The 15,665-nt window shown below is 49.2% G+C and overlaps 2 protein-coding genes across 2 annotated transcripts; one reads left to right on the forward strand and one right to left on the reverse strand.

Annotated features, from left to right (window-relative positions):
• The first annotated feature begins 1,618 nt into the window (after window positions 1-1,618).
• Window positions 1,619-10,123, forward strand: LOC100282555 (uncharacterized). The gene is made up of 2 exons (NM_001369011.1): window positions 1,619-2,525; window positions 9,596-10,123. The coding sequence occupies exons 1-2, from the start codon at window positions 1,751-1,753 to the stop codon at window positions 9,601-9,603; spliced, it is 783 nt and encodes a 260-aa protein (NP_001355940.1). The 5' UTR covers window positions 1,619-1,750; the 3' UTR covers window positions 9,604-10,123.
• A 2,522-nt stretch (window positions 10,124-12,645) lies between these two features.
• LOC103630561 (uncharacterized) lies at window positions 12,646-14,395 on the reverse strand. The gene is made up of 3 exons (XM_008651610.2): window positions 13,553-14,395; window positions 13,299-13,412; window positions 12,646-13,134 (listed from the first exon to the last, which is right to left on the reverse strand). The coding sequence occupies exons 1-3, from the start codon at window positions 14,309-14,311 to the stop codon at window positions 12,922-12,924; spliced, it is 1,086 nt and encodes a 361-aa protein (XP_008649832.1). The 5' UTR covers window positions 14,312-14,395; the 3' UTR covers window positions 12,646-12,921.
• Between the last annotated feature and the right edge of the window lie 1,270 nt (window positions 14,396-15,665).

Here is a 15,665-nt window from a genome sequence, read left to right on the forward strand (position 1 = left end):
ACGAAAGGCCCAAAGGCCTCATAATTCGTAAGGTCACCCCCCTCGTGGGCCTGGGAGGAACGGACGGTGAGACAGATCAGCACAAGACCGGGTCGGTGCAAGCCTAGACGACCCAATAACATCTGAGCAATAATTGCAAGCAGTAACCCGACCTTCCCGCACAGGAGCCCCGTACGTCGGAACTGGGCGAGGATGAGTCAGCTGAACTATAGGGAGATAGACTCAGTTAGTTCTCTACAATTCCGACTCACGTTGTTATCATATCCACATGTAATGCCCCACGGTCGAGTATATAAGGCCTAAGGGACACTCCTTCAAGACGATCGATCGAGAGAGACATCACTCGCCACTTAGCCATCCACCCCGCTCTCTACGTTTTTCGACACTAGAGAGCTCCCTTGTAACCCACCGCATAAAGCATTCCAACCAGGACGTAGAGTGTTACGCATCTCAAAGCGGCCCGAACCTGTACACAATTGTCCACTATCTCTCGTGCATTTAGCATGAACCATCGAGCTACAGTCGATAACACCATCCTACTCCAAAAAGCACCTTGAGGTGCAACCCCGGGTGCGCGGTCGGACCCGAAACACCGACACCAGGCCACTCTACAAATATAACGATATACTACTCCTCTTTTAATTTTTCGTGTTTTAACGGTAGTAACATTTAAAACAATCCAGTGGAATTGTGGCAGTAAGGGAAAGGGAATCAGGAATTCAGAAACAATTAATCACAATAGAGGATAATCATGAGCACATGGCAGCGGGTAGTCAGCACTCAGCACACAGCGCTCGCCGCTCAGGTGGTCGTTGCCCATTGGCCAGGGAGGCGCTCCGCCCTCGCCTATGAATAAGAAAATAAAGGGAATGAGGTTGAAGAAGTATAGTTTGGGAGAAGATATAATGGCAGGGGCGGATTTGGGGGTGGCGTGGCGTCAGTGCAGGCCGCACGCGTCATTGCTACAGGGTCGCAGGGAGACTGAAGGCGGACTAGCGGAGGTGGTGGCAGATGCCTGAGTCAGAGCCTGCCCGGCCGCCTCAGAGGTTGCTGCCTTATGCCCTTACCGGATTTGTAGAGCCTGAAGGCGTGGAGAGCGATAGAGGACTGAATGGAGACGGCCGCGCCCCAAGCAATATATGAAGCGCAGCCGCGCAGGTTTGCAAAATAATTGGAAGAACCTATGTTCTCGTGACTTGAGCGACTGAGGGAGACCACTAGAGCCAGGCTCAATCGGTGTAAGCCAGAGGTCTTTTGGGCCACATTTTTTGGCTGAAATGTATTTTGGGCTAGATTTTTTGGTTGAAAAAAATCTGTATGCAAGAGAATTTTTGGGTTGCGCCTCCGCCATGACACAGGTGGCCCGGGGCCCAAATCGGTCTATGCATATAGGTGCAATGTATAGTATTTTATTTATATGGTCAAAAAACAAATTTTGTACTGTAGACAATATTATTTGTAGAGTGTAGTTTGAATATGAGCATGTGTATGGATAAGCTGTTGGGACGGTCTTAACCGCACAAGTGACAAATCACGTTCATCGGTGTCCACTCCAGTACTCCACTGGTCGTTGTCTCCACAAATCCGCGTCATTTGCAGCCAAAACCCTCGCCGTCTTGTCTCCCCCCGCCCCCGTCGCCCTCCCCGTGATCAGATCGAGAGAGCAGGCCCGATTCAATTCGACCCGAGGCGCCGCGGCCTGAAGGAATTTCGCGAGTCGCCCGGAAAAAAAGCCCTAGCCAGATCAGCGATGGCAACGCACCCGGCGTCCCCGACCGCCGGCGCTGGTGGCGACAGGTCGCCGTCCGGCCCGCCGCCGGTGCGCCTGTCTGCGGCACAGGCGGTGGCGGCGATCCAGCCTACCTCACCGCGGTACTTTTTCTCCTCGCTAGCCGCTGCCTCTGCCGCGGCGTCCTCCCCGCACCGCCGCATCGGCATCGCCGTCGACCTCTCCGACGAGTCCGCCTTTGCCGTCAAGTGGGCCGTTCAGAACTACCTCCGCCCCGGGGACGCCGTGGTGCTGCTCCACGTCCGCCCCACCTCTGTGCTCTATGGTGCCGACTGGGGCTCCATCCCGGTCTCCGTCGACGACGACCCCGACGTCGACATCGCCGAGGGTGCGGTGCGCGCTGCGGCCGCTGAGGAGGAGCCTGAGGAGGCGAAGAAGAAGCGGGAGGAGGAGTTCGACTCCTTCACGTCCACTAAGGCGCAGGACCTTGCGCAGCCGCTGGTCGGCGCGCAGATCCCCTTCAAGATCCACATCGTCAAAGACCACGACATGAAGGAGCGCCTCTGCCTCGAGGCCGAGCGCCTCGGCCTGTCCGCGATGATCATGGGCAGCCGGGGATTCGGTGCCTCGCGCAGGGTCGGGAAAGGGAGGCTCGGGAGCGTCAGTGACTACTGCGTGCACCACTGTGTCTGCCCGGTTGTGGTTGTGCGCTACCCAGATGATGCCTTCGGGGATGAGCTGCGAACGGTACCTGAAAATGAGCCTGTGTATCATGCGGCGCCGGAGGCCCAGAAAGGTTCGTCCTATATTCCTATTGCTTCGTCTTCTACTTAGCACTGTTTCATCCATTGGGCCTGTCCTATTTAATTTGTTTGTCGACTAGTTTCCATGTAGAGATTGAATGCTTTCCATGTAGGTCTGTCCTATGTTTCATGAAGTAGGGAATGAAATGCTTTGCGTATTGGAGTGTGCTGATGGTGAGGATAAATGAGAGAACATTAGGCTATTCTCAGCAGCTGCCGTATCTGAGCTCACAGCGGCAATTTGCGCAACCAAAATACACTGTAGCACATCCAACAGACTGCGGATGTGGCTACGCATCAGCTCACATCGGCAATTTGCGCAATCAAAATACACTGTAGGACATCTAGCAGACTGCGGATGTGGCTACGCATCATCTGCGCTCCCCTCCGTCGTGCCGCATATTCACGTGTTCTCTCTCCTCATCGCATTCTGCTGGAGCACCGCTTCATTTTACGAGACGTGAATGGTTCGCATCCGGTAGCTACCGGAATCAGCCTTACATTATAAAGTTTTAACTACTCTAGAAAGAAATTTCCCCTTCATCTAAAGAAAGCAAGAAAATTTTAAAGTACTAATCGTTTTTGCCTTTATATGCCAATGTGACTGTCCAGCCTAAATATCTGGCCTTTTGGCATAGTTTTGCATAGAGGTTTAACTTTTTCATTTTGACTTGACAAAGAATGAAGCAAAATAAATTAACCCAGCTGCTACATAGACATTGTCAAATTGATATCCTAATGTTGTCTCCTGGTATGAAAATGATCACACTATACTCCCGTGAGCATGATGCCATAATGTGTGAAATTATAATACACATTGCTCGATATTCTCATGTCAGCAATGTTCTTTTTCTTGAGACATTTAATTCCATGTGGGATTGGTTCCTCGTTTTGTTTAATTTAGTAGCACAAAAAAGTGCTAACTGTTGCATGACTAAACATGGATTTTCTGTTTATATCCAAACGTACATAGACTCTCCATGAGGAGAAATGTTCTTGCTCAACATGTTCAAAGTTGAATAGCTATCAAAAGTGCTGGCTGCTTGACATTACTAGTCACATTTTGTTTTTCATCATTATCCCTTGGAAAGTTATGATAAAAGCTGTTTTTATCCCTTGGAAAGGATATAGTGAAGTATTTACTTTGGTCTATAAAATTTATGTCACCTCCAACCAGGGCCTAGACGAGACAGCCGCTGCATGGTTATAAAAGTTAATTTATAACCCTGCAAGGCGCGTGAAATGTAAAGGCAACAACGCAACTGTAAATATAAAATGCATGCAGAATGTAAATAGCTTGAATGTAAACATCACCAGAATGTTAGCTTGTTATATCTCCAGCAGCCTTCCCTGTCCCATCTCTCATTTTGAACTCCACTCTGTAAACAATACCAAACAGTGTTTTGCTTGGCAATATGGACTATCTACCGCAAAGCGCAAACGGCCGTAGTAGCAAGTAGGCTGCTTGTCTTGTTAGTTGGTGTAAATAAATAGATAAATATTAATAACATGGATGTTGCTTGTCTTGTTAGTCAGTGCATATAAATAAATAAATGTTTTATTGCTTCCTAGCAATATTTCACCAATACCTCTGCCTCCTAACACAATAACACTAGCAGTGCTCAGCAGCACCGTACGGCCATACCAATATCTATTTAGCTAGAGCACATATTCTACAACATTTTGGAGAGATCTGCTTAGTCCATGCTCGTAGTCTGCTTGTGTGTGCTGAGCTCCAATGCCTCGAAGTCCTATTTATACGGCGAGCAGGATGAGGCAGTCTTTGCTGCCAGGAACGGATGGCTGCTGTTAAATTAAGTGACGCCGAGCAAGAAGCTACTTGTTTAGTCCAGTAAATTGATAAGACCGGTGAGGCGGTGACTATTTTAGCATCTGGTGATGGTGAGTATGCGAAGCTGGTGGATAATATCTTTTGTTGCCTATGACAAATGGGGGCTACTCATATTTTAATCAATTACACCTAGTCCTCGCTCTCATATATGAATACAGCAGCAAACTGGCCCTTACTCCTGCTTATCTACCCCAGTTGGGTCCCACTGAAACTTAACGGTTGTTGGTTTTATCTTAAGCAAAGAGTAAATATTTGACAAATTAATGTGTCTAGATTCTAGAACAAATATAGGCTCCACAATTTCTTTAATCAAAATCAGCAACATTGTTGCTTGCATGCTTATCACATATTCATAATAAACCATGCACAAGGAAAGAGTTAAGATAAACTCATGTACACAATTATTTGTTCAATTAGTAAGTGTATGTCGTGATGCACATGTAAACTATTTTTCTACTTTATCAAAGAAAATAATTGCAAACTAGGTGTAACCACAAACCATTTATATAACATGATCATTAACCCACTTAATTGATAACATGTGAAAATAATTTATAATATGCTATACATAGACTACAAACATAGTTGTCCATGATCCTCTTGGGCTAGATTAGAAACCAACTCTGATTAGAGTTTAGAGATAAAACAAATCAGGACTGCAACATTCAGTTCATTTAGTGTCAGAGTTGGTTGGGATGTTGTAACCGAGTAGGATTTCTCTTGTAATAGGTGGCTCCTACCTGTTAAATATACGGCCTCATCGACCCTAGAGGTCAAGACGAGCAATTTAATATTCCGCTGATGTGTTTCTTTCATGGTAATTAGAGTGACCTCCTCCATCTATTAGCTGATGTCCTGACCAAGAACATGTCAACAACAACCTCACCAGCTAGATTCCATGGCGTCATCTAGCTCCACACTAACGATGCCTCCTAGGGCAAAGCATTGTTGTAAAGCTCAAAAAGACCAACTTTTGCTCTGGAAAGTGCAAGTTCTGCCCATCCTTAGAGGTGCACAACTACAAGGCTATCTAGATTGCACGACTGTAATGCCTGACAAGATCATCTCTGTTAAGCAGGATGACAAGATGATCAATGATGTCAACCAAAATACATCCAATGGGTCATGCTCCAGCAGCAGGTCCTTGGCTTCCTCTTGACATCCATTACTCAAGAAGTCATGAGTAAAGTTGCCTTCTACAAAACACCCCATGAGGTGTGGTCAGAAGTGCAGAAGATCTACGCGTTGTAGTCAAGAGCCTGGACCGTGAACACACGAATTTCCCTAATAACGATAAGGTAATATGACAATGGCTAAATATATTGCCAAGATGAAATATCTTACAGATGAGATGGCATTTGCAAAGAAGACTGCTGGTGATGAAGAACTCGTCTTGTACATTCTGATGGGACTTGATGATGGGTACAACCCGGTGGTCTTTACAATGGTGACCCATGTTGAGCAGGTCACTATAGTTAAAGCCACCTCCCAGCTTCTCAACTATGATGCCAGGATGGATCTACTTCATGGAGGTCATCAAGCCTCTGCTAATGCTACTGTCCGAATGCGAAGAAACAACAACCGTGACCGCGGATGTGGTCGAGACAGAGGGCATGGTGGCTACCAAGGTCCATCATCATCTTTGTTTGATGGATGTCCACAAGCTTGACACATTGTCAGGACAGTAGTCACCCTTATGATGAGGGGAGTAACCGAGGAAAACACATAAAGAGGAGCAATGAGTGAGTTTATGAGCGGTGGTGGAAAGGTTGGGTAGCATCGACAGTCCAAAACACGGGGATGAGGGATCCAAAGAGAGCGAGATGGGGTTTGAAAATATCAAGGAGGAGCGTAGCGGTGTTAAGCGCCATGACCCAATATCTGGTGTTAAGGAGCGAACAACTTTATTGATGGTGCAAAGCATACCTTCAACTTCACCATTTGAGGCAAAGTATAGGGGCAAGACATACGAAGCTTGATGTCATTGGAGTGGAAGAAAGTGCATGCACTTTGGTTGTCGAATTTGTGGCCATTATCGCACTGGATGCCCTGAATGGGAACGTCGAATTGTGTGGCGACATAGGCAAAGAAATAAGACAGGGTGGAAAATGTCTTAGATTCCAGTTGAGGGGGAATGTCCTATTAAGAGTGGTAGTGCCTGTGCAAATAACGGGGAAATAAGTATATTATTGAGACGAAGTTGATGTGGAAGAGTGGTAGTGCCTGTGCAAATAACGGGGAGAAGCTTTCCATTATCGACAATAGTATTAGAGGGAAAAGATGGAGGGCATGGGATGAGTATACCATAGTCAGAGGTCATATGGTTGGTGACACTAGAGTCGAAGTATCAAATAGTTTGTGGAGGTTGGTGGAGCGATATGGTCTGGAAACTGGCTGCAAGACTTTGCTGATCCCAGCCCAGTGCAATAGTAGGGTTGTACAATTTTGCCGATAGAAGGGCCCATTGATGGGTGTCGGCCCATCCTGGTTGGTCTCTAGGTAGTAGCGTGGGGTGGAGTTGCTAGGCCTGGTGTTGTTGTTGGGCCTAACGAGGTGTGCGTGAGGGAGTTGTTGGGCCAAGTGTGCATGTTGGGCTCCAGCGATGAGGGCATGACGATGCAAGAGGGACGACAATAGTGGGTCGTGCCACATGTTGATGGACCCGTCTAGGGTTCATGAAAACTAGGCCACAACGTGGTTTGGTCCCTGGACAGACCATCGAGCAGTGTGTCGTCCCACTTGGCTCCCTGCCGCGTTTGTCGCTGTCGTTGGAGGAGAGCATTGTGTGGAATGGTGGCCGAGGTAGGAGAGCTATAGAGGTCTGAGGCGCAGGGACTGGTGGTCGAGCGTCGCTAGGGTTGGCGGCCTTGGCATGAAGTGTGGTGGCTATAGGAACTGCATCTATGGTGAGCTCTTCAAGGAGGTTGTAGCAAGTCTGCAAAATAGGGGAAGGGGCATCCACGATGAAGATGAAACCCGATAGCTTCGAAATTATTGTTGAGATTGGTGGACGTTGAGAACGTGGCTGTGGTTGGAACTGGGCTCGCCGAGGTCACAGAGGTGTCGGCCATGCCTTTAAGGTTTGCAGCACTAGTCGGTGATGTTGAGGAGCCCTTGTGTGAAGGTGTCAAAGGTGTCGTCGTCGAGGAATAGAGCACGAATTTCACGATTGTCGTGGAATTGTGACTCAAGGCCAAGCTAGGTGGCGTGGGCGCGATGCTCGACGACGACATCAGTGAGCTCGTCGGAGATGGTGTTGATGATCCACATCCACACGACGCAATCCATGCGGACCTAGTCGGGGGCAAAAACATCAGAGAGGAAGTGGCCCTCAACGGAGTACCGATCGACGGTGAGGAGGAACGCCTTGGGCCAGCGGGCGTAGAACGTCGAGGACGAGAGGCACACAAATGTTCTACTAAACAATAGCTTGAGCGTGGAGATTGAGTGCGATGGCCTCATGACGAAGAAGGGCATCGTAGATCGGTATATGTGTGGCGCATCGGCAACAGAGGCTTCGTCCTCAAGGTCGTTCCCATCAAGGTTGGCGAGTCGTTCGTAGTCGGCTCAACCGCAGCACGTGCACGAGCGGCACGGTTCAGGGCGTAGTGGATGCGAACATCCATGGTGTTGTGCTCAGCTTGGGCGAGGGCAGCCACACGCTTCTAATAGCACGGGCGTGGGCGGCGCTGCGGGTGGCCTGGGCTGTGCGCTTGTGTTTCTCCTTGGTAAGGCGAGCAGCATTGGTCTATCGGAGAGCAGCGGCGTCCAGATCGGTGATGATCGTGCTTGCGCTGGCGGCTGCGCTAGAATTAGCAGCACTAGGATGCTGCGCAGGAGGGTTGTCAACCATAGCAGTCGGTGTGGCAGATGACACACACGCAGGGTGCAGTGTCGGCGAGAAACCGAAGGCTAAACCTAGGTAAATGACATACTAATGGATTCATTGATTGAATATAGGCGAAGGACATCTCGGTTCTTATGGTAACCGAACCAAACAAGACCTTCCATCTCTCTCTAACCATATACAGGGGTTGACCAGCTATACCTGACACGTACCCATACCATATACACACACAACATATATGACAATATAACATATATAATGATCAACCTGCTATACCTTGCACGTAGCACCGTACCTTATATACACACATCATATATGGCAGTTTAACAGCGCTGTTTTTCCTTTATGGGGTATAAGTTTGCAATAGCACGGGCTTATATGTAATCTAGTAGCTTATTTGCCTTACAAGTTGAGGCATATGATAGGCTACCTAGTGCTGACTCGTGACTCGTGAGTTATTGTGAATGGAGACGTGCCTCTACACTGTGTCATTGCCAGCCCAAAGTCACAAGCACACTAGGTGAATTAGTGATTCATGCTAAACGTAGTTGATTATAAGCATTGTGCGTCTATGCATGTGCACTCTTTTCACCCATGAAAATCCAAACTTCCCAGACAGTCCCTTAGGAGTCTTATTTTAGCTTCTGAAAGTTTAGCTGCATTACGCATATCGTTATCATTTGTTTGGCACTAGATAACCTACAGTTCAGCATCTTGTGCCCTTTTGCACTTCACATTTTGCAGTTGTATAGCTTAATCTCAGTGTAGGTTAAAAGTATATATATGTACATGAACTTGCTTGAAAACTCCAATGCTGTGTAATTGTATTATTCGACCTCCGCGCTTGCCGAAGAAAACATCTACACGCGGCATCTCATTGTCTGGTGTGCACGTGATAGTGAAGATAATGGCTGGACTAACCTGATTGCTATTTTTCACATGTGCAAATCAGACCTCAAAGCTCTCTCTCTCTCTCTCTCTCTCTCTCTCTCTCTCTATATATATATATATATATATATATATATATCTTCTTCAAGGAAAGTTCAAACTTGCAAGCCCTTTGCAAGCATCGGGCAGAGCATGATTTGGCTATGTCCCAGAAGAAGCCTAGATAGGAATAAGCAAAATAAAGAACCTGCATCCAGAAAACAACTTGCTCCAGGAATGCAAAACGTTTGTCATATATGTTCGTCAGTTCAGAAGTGCTCCTCAACGTTTCCATGTGACAGTCCACGTTTCTTGTTTCACTGCTTTTGTTTGTGAACCTATTGGCAGCGCTTTGCATGTCTGTTCGACAAAGTTGTTTACTACCTGCATCTGTTGTTCTGGGAACACGCCTCCGATGTTTTCCTCGTCTGTTGCAGAAAACTGAGGGAAGTGCAGGGCGGCTAGGCGACGAGGGGTGGAGAAAGCAGAGGCCGTCACGTCACGTCGTCAGCCAGCCAGCCCTAGCGTAACACACCGGTGTCCTGTCTCTCCGACTCTCCGTCCCATGGCCACTCTGCATCTGTACCAGGAACCTGTATATCATGGACGAGTCCCCGCTGTTTTGCTTCATGACATGTGTGTTGGTAAACTGAAGACTTCAATGTTTTTGGCGTGCATGGGCCGCCGTGTTCTTCTTCTGCTTGTGTCGTACTGGCCTTCCTGCTTGGCTCGCTACCCCGCCAGTTCATTTGCCGATGACTCGGTGGCTGGCAAACGAGTGGCACCGCGGTCAGCCACAAGGGCAACACACGTACATGCATTGGTTGGTAGCTGGCAGCGGGTAAAAATAAAAAAAAAATTATGGTGTTCGGTTTGATGGATGAGTTCTCCATGACTGTTAAACATTGAATTTGGTCTGTGAAGCGGAATGGATTAATCTCAGTGTGTCGTCATCTAATTCTCCACAAGTCATCTGATACTCGCTCGATCCAGTTTCAGACGCTGTCTTTTTCTAGATTCAGGGTTTATATACCTCTCAAACGTTTTATCGTTAACGGGATGGAGAGAGCAATTGCATGTAGACGCGGCTGGCTTGCGAGCTCGCAGTTGCAGACGGATTCGCTGTATCCAACGCTCGCTCCAGCTTTCGTTTGCATGCACAGGAGATCCCTGGCCCGGGGAGCGAGAGTGCGAGACGTAGAGAAATGCCGGCCGAAGAAGCTGGTGCTTTGAGCAGTGGTCTGGTCTGAGTGGCTGGCGGCCTGGCACTCTGGCAGATAGGTGTGGCAGGGCCAGGGCGGGGGCTGTAGGGACGGAGACGGTCATCGATGCCCTGCCGCTTGGGACCCACGCGCCACCTGCTGCTTGGCAAGTGGCATTGAGTGACACTCGAGATCGTATGGGCCCCCACTAGCTATCTCCTGAGCCCAGCGCCCTGGTCTGTTCTCTGCCTTCATTGCATGCTCACTCACACTAGTCACCGGCCACCGGGGGAAAAAGGGCTGCAACTCTGAGAAACCGGAGCAATACAAAGCAACACGTGGAGTCAGATTTGTGACGGCCCTATGGCAGGGCAGGACAGGAGGACAAGGCCGGCGAGGCACCGAGCGAGCGCGAGTGGATTCGCCCGTCCGGTCGACCACCGTGTCTCCTCTCTCCTCCCCCATGCACTCTCCACTCCTCCACCTCGGCGAGCAAAGCCTACTGTAGATTTCCTTGGCGTGCACCGCCCGCAGACGGCTGGCTAGGTGGTCGAGATGCGCGCAGATGCTCTGTCTTCTCTGTAGCTGGTCCCTCCCCGGCACGGCGGCAGGCACTGCTGGCTGCTGGGTGGGTGGAGAACCTGCAGTGCACAGGCTTCCCAGCATGCAGCACGCCGCGCGCAGCAGACGTAGCAGCGGCCGCAGCCTTGTCCTTCCCTTCCCTGCACCAATCCATCTAGGCCTCTGGGATGTTATACACGTTATTATGTGTTAAGTAGATTAGATGGAACTTAGTTCAGATTCCATTAATTCCAATCAACCCAACACAAATTGAATTTATACGAATCCGGCCGGCTGTATTTGGTGTTTGGTTGTCATGCATGTATAGCCAACCTGTATTTGGTTGCTTACATCACGATACGTTACGCCATGCTCTAGTAGACGTCTATTATTATTCTACCAAAAGTGAGGGTTAATTGTGAGAAGATCATTTTTTTTGGTGTGTGTGTGTGTGTCCTACCAACCTCTAAATATCCCGGTACTTTCATATGGCTAAGAGCCTGTTTCAAAGCACTTAGTTTTATAAGAAATTGAGTGCCGTTTGGTTCACTAAATGTAACGTAAACGTTAATGGTAAACGATTCACACCCGAATACCGGCGGTAACAAATTTGAATAATGCAGTATCTATTTGTAGTGTGGTATCTACTATGATTAGAGATGGCAATGGGTACCCGCTACCCGAAACCCGGTGGGTTTTTGCTCTATTAGGGTATGGGTTTGGGTCAATTTCTCTACCCATGGGTTTGGTAATGGGTTCAAATGGAAACCCAACGGGTACGTGGGTACGGGTTCGTTCTTCCACTACCCATACCCGCAAACCCATGGGTTTTTAAAACCCGCCTTAAAATCAACATTCCTTATAAATATGTCTCATAATATTATTAATTAAATATGTTCTAATTGAAATAAACTTTATGTAACAAAATTTAGGCTAAAATTAGTTATCACTTGTTCCTTTTATGCTAGCTTATTAATGTATTGATTGTCATTTACAAGATGAATTATTTTTTATGTTGATGTTAGTGGGTATGGGAAACCCGTTGGGTACCTGAAACCCGCATGGGTATGGGTTTGGGCAAAATTTCATACCCGTCATGGGTATGGGTTTTTTAGCGGGCGTATTTTTTCTTCGCGGGTATGGGTTTGGGCAAGTAATACCCAGCGGGTTTTTACCCATTGCCATCTCTAACTATGATTGGACTTAAACAAACATGATTTAACATTATAGGTTATCTATTACGTTACCAATATGTTAACCAAACGGTAGTTCTAAACGTACTAGTTTACGCCTCCGATATAGAAACTAGATTCTCGGTTTCTTAAAAACCAAGAAGCTAGACCCACTCGCCCCGCTCATTAAAGCTAGTTTACGAAAATTGTGGTGGTTCAAAACATCATTAACCATTTTTTCACAAACAAGTTTCTAGAAACTAGATTCTTAAATACTATGTTGCTTTAACAGAGCCTAAATCTAGCGTGTTAATAACTAGTACTGTATTGGACATGCTAATATATACAGGAAACTAAACATCCCGTGTAATGTTTTTGCAATATCTTCTTAACCATTGATGATATTTTATGGAAATAATACTGAGGGTATATTTTTTGTGCACACTTGACCCTTGTACTGGTAGTAATACTGCAGGTAAGCATGCAACAGAGCAAAATTAGGAGTGGCGCGCTAAAAACAAAATGAGAGCAACTCAAAAGGACAAGGGAAAAGAAGTCCACACAGCCAGTATCATACAGAATTACAACGCCATCCGCACGCAGTTATCTGATTCTGATGGATCTCCAGTGTTCACAAATAGGGCGGCATTTCATCAGCGAATAATAAGTAGAAAGAACAGCAACAACTACTACCAAGTGTGTCTAAAACTCAAAACCCAGCGATCTAGATGGCACATCCATGCATGATGACCGACATAAAAGCAGCAACATAAGCCTAGAGAACCCTACATTGTGGATCAGGCATAACGATACGATCGAGCCCCGCTACTACAGTCTCAGTGAGAGGTCAAGCTGCGGTGCGGTGTGGCTGGCGGCGCCGTACGGGGAAGAGAAGGACGCTGCGAGCTCCGCCGGCTCGTCGGGGACCGAGACTCGGCCGCCGCCGCCGCCGCCAGCGCGGTGGTGCGCGCTTGCCGCCGGGAAGAACTCGATCTCCCTCACCTCCTTCTTCGCGGGCGGCTCGGCCAAGGGCGCGTCTCCCTGCGCAGTAATAATGCGTTTGCATCGCAGCGTTTGTGACTTTGACCGAGTAAAGCTAGCTAGCTTCACAAGAAGACAAAGAGAGAGCACTTTTTTTTTGCGCGGGCGCGCGCGTACGTGTGCACGAGCGGACGATGAGTGGACACGCGACAAAGTACACGTACCTGGCGAGCGGTGGCCATGGCTGTGGCAAGGTCGTAGATGGAGTAGTCTGGAGGCGTCGGCGCCGGCGCCAGCGCCAGTGCTCCTCCGTTGTTCTCTGCCAATGCTCTCATCCTCTTTGGACGCGTCAAGAATCGCGCGCGGATGCAATAATAGCAACAAGGGAGACAGTATTAGTACGCTACGTACATACATACATTTGTCAAGAGCACGATCATGCATGTGGGAGTAGGGGTGGAGGGATTGAAAAGGTTACCGGGTGGTTTACCCTGGAGCAGATGCCACAGCGGTGGCCGGTGTGGAGGCAGGAGGAGGAGGAGGACACAGCGGGACGCCAGATGGTGCTTTGGCTTGAAGGGTGCTCTGGTTCCAGTGTCGCCGGCGGCAGCAGCTGGGACTGGGACTGGCACTGGGGCTGGTGGTCAGCTCCACCGCCAGACGAGGTGAAACCCCCGACGCGGCTCGTCCACCGGTCCCTGAAGTACTGCTGCTCCGGCGCCACGGGCGCCCTCTGGCACCCGGCCGCCGCCGGGGGCGAGTGGAGCGCGCAGACTGGTCCTCCCGGCGGCGCCGGGGCTAGCAGCTGCGAGCAGTAGCGCGCGCCGGCGGCTTCGAACGCGGAGTGCGGGTGGCGGTGGGGGTAGTGGAGCATCGGGTGGCCCTGCGCGGCGGCGGCAGGATCCCCGACCACGGTGGAGAGCTCGAGCAGCGGGTCACCCCCGCAGCGGAGCCGCTCGAGCTCCGCCACGCCGAGCCCGCGCTGCGGCTTCTTGTTGGCCCCGACACCACCGCCGGCGCCCGCCTGCTGCTTCTTCTTCCCGCTGGGCCCGGAAGCAGCGTCCGCCCGGCGCAGACGCGGCCGCGCCACCGCCGCCGCGGCGCCAAGCTCCGGCGCGTCCCCCGCGGCCGTCGCCTGCGTAGCGCTCGACCTGAAGACCCCGACGTCGTCGGAGTCCGGGGCCGCGGTGGAGGTGGCGTGCGTGTCCCCCCAGAGGAAGAAGGGCTTCGTCGCCATGGAGGAGGAACGAAGCGGAGTGCTATGGTACTGGTAGGGCGGGCGGATGTAGGCTGTGGCAATGCTGGCAAGACGCAACGCAAGTGTCTGTCTCCTCTTGGGGGTGCTGCACTCCTTTATAGCGAGATTTTATAATGATAGGAAGGAGGGGGGCAGGCAGATGATCGCTGATCAGTAGCAGTGATCTTGCACTTGCTTGTCTGAGAGATGGGGCCCGCGGAGGGTAGCATATGCTTAGGGGGTGTTTGGTTCTGTGGACTAAAGTTTAGCCCGGGTCACATCAAACGTTTGACTTTCAAATAGGAGTATGAAATATAGACCCAACCAACTGTACTAGATTCGTCTCACTTTTTAATCTTCGGCTGAGAAATTAGTTTTATAATCCGACTACATTTAATACCCCGAACGGAGGTTCAAACATTCGATGTGACAGGGGCTAAATTTTAGCAGGGGCAAACCAAACACCCCCTTATATATATCACAGGAGTTATCGACATGCATGTACCTACTATACGTACACGTACCGTTCCTCACTACCGGAAGCGAGTGCTTTGCCGAGTGCCCGAAGCACTCGGCAAAATCTTAAAAACACTCGGTAAAACCTTTGCCGAGTGTCACACTAAGCAAAGAAGGCTCGACAAGTAGTGCATCGGCAAAGCCTTCTTTGCCGAGTACTTTTTCTCGGGCACTCGGTAAATAAGTTTACCGAGTGCCAGGGAGCACTCGGCAAAGAAAAGCAGTTGTTACGGCGCTGGGTGACGGAGACGGCGTCTTTGCCGAGTGTCACGGATGACATTCGACAAAGGACCCGCCAGAGAGGGTCCTCATGTCAGGTTCTTTGCCGAGTGCAACGTGCGGCACTCGGCAAAGCGTGCCTCTTTGCCGAGTGCCACAGACATTACACTCGGCAAAGAACCTAAACCGGTGCCCAGGCTTGGTTCTTTGCCGAGTTCTATGGTCTTTACACTCGGCAAAGAATCTATTTGCCGAGTGTAACACTCAGCAAAGTGACCAGTATGCACCTTTTTTATTTGTTTTTTGTATTCCATCCATACAAACAAAAGATATCACATATATACATCACAGATATCATCACAAACATAAATAGCCAACACAAACATAAATATACATCACAAACATAAGTGTTCAAACACAAGTACCAACACAAACATGTCTCATACGTCTCAAGCTCTGACATAAGTATCCAACACAAACATAAGTAACTAACACAAGTTTTGAAGTCTTCAAACACACAGACATAAGTATTCAACACTGAAAACATAAAACTCATGGAGGTGGACGGTTGGTCTGGTGCTGCGTTGGGCTGAACCCTTCAGGAGGGTTGTTGGATGCG

This window comes from Zea mays, chromosome 6, assembly GCF_902167145.1.
Source record: "Zea mays cultivar B73 chromosome 6, Zm-B73-REFERENCE-NAM-5.0, whole genome shotgun sequence".
Classification (NCBI taxonomy): Eukaryota; Viridiplantae; Streptophyta; class Magnoliopsida; order Poales; family Poaceae; genus Zea; species Zea mays.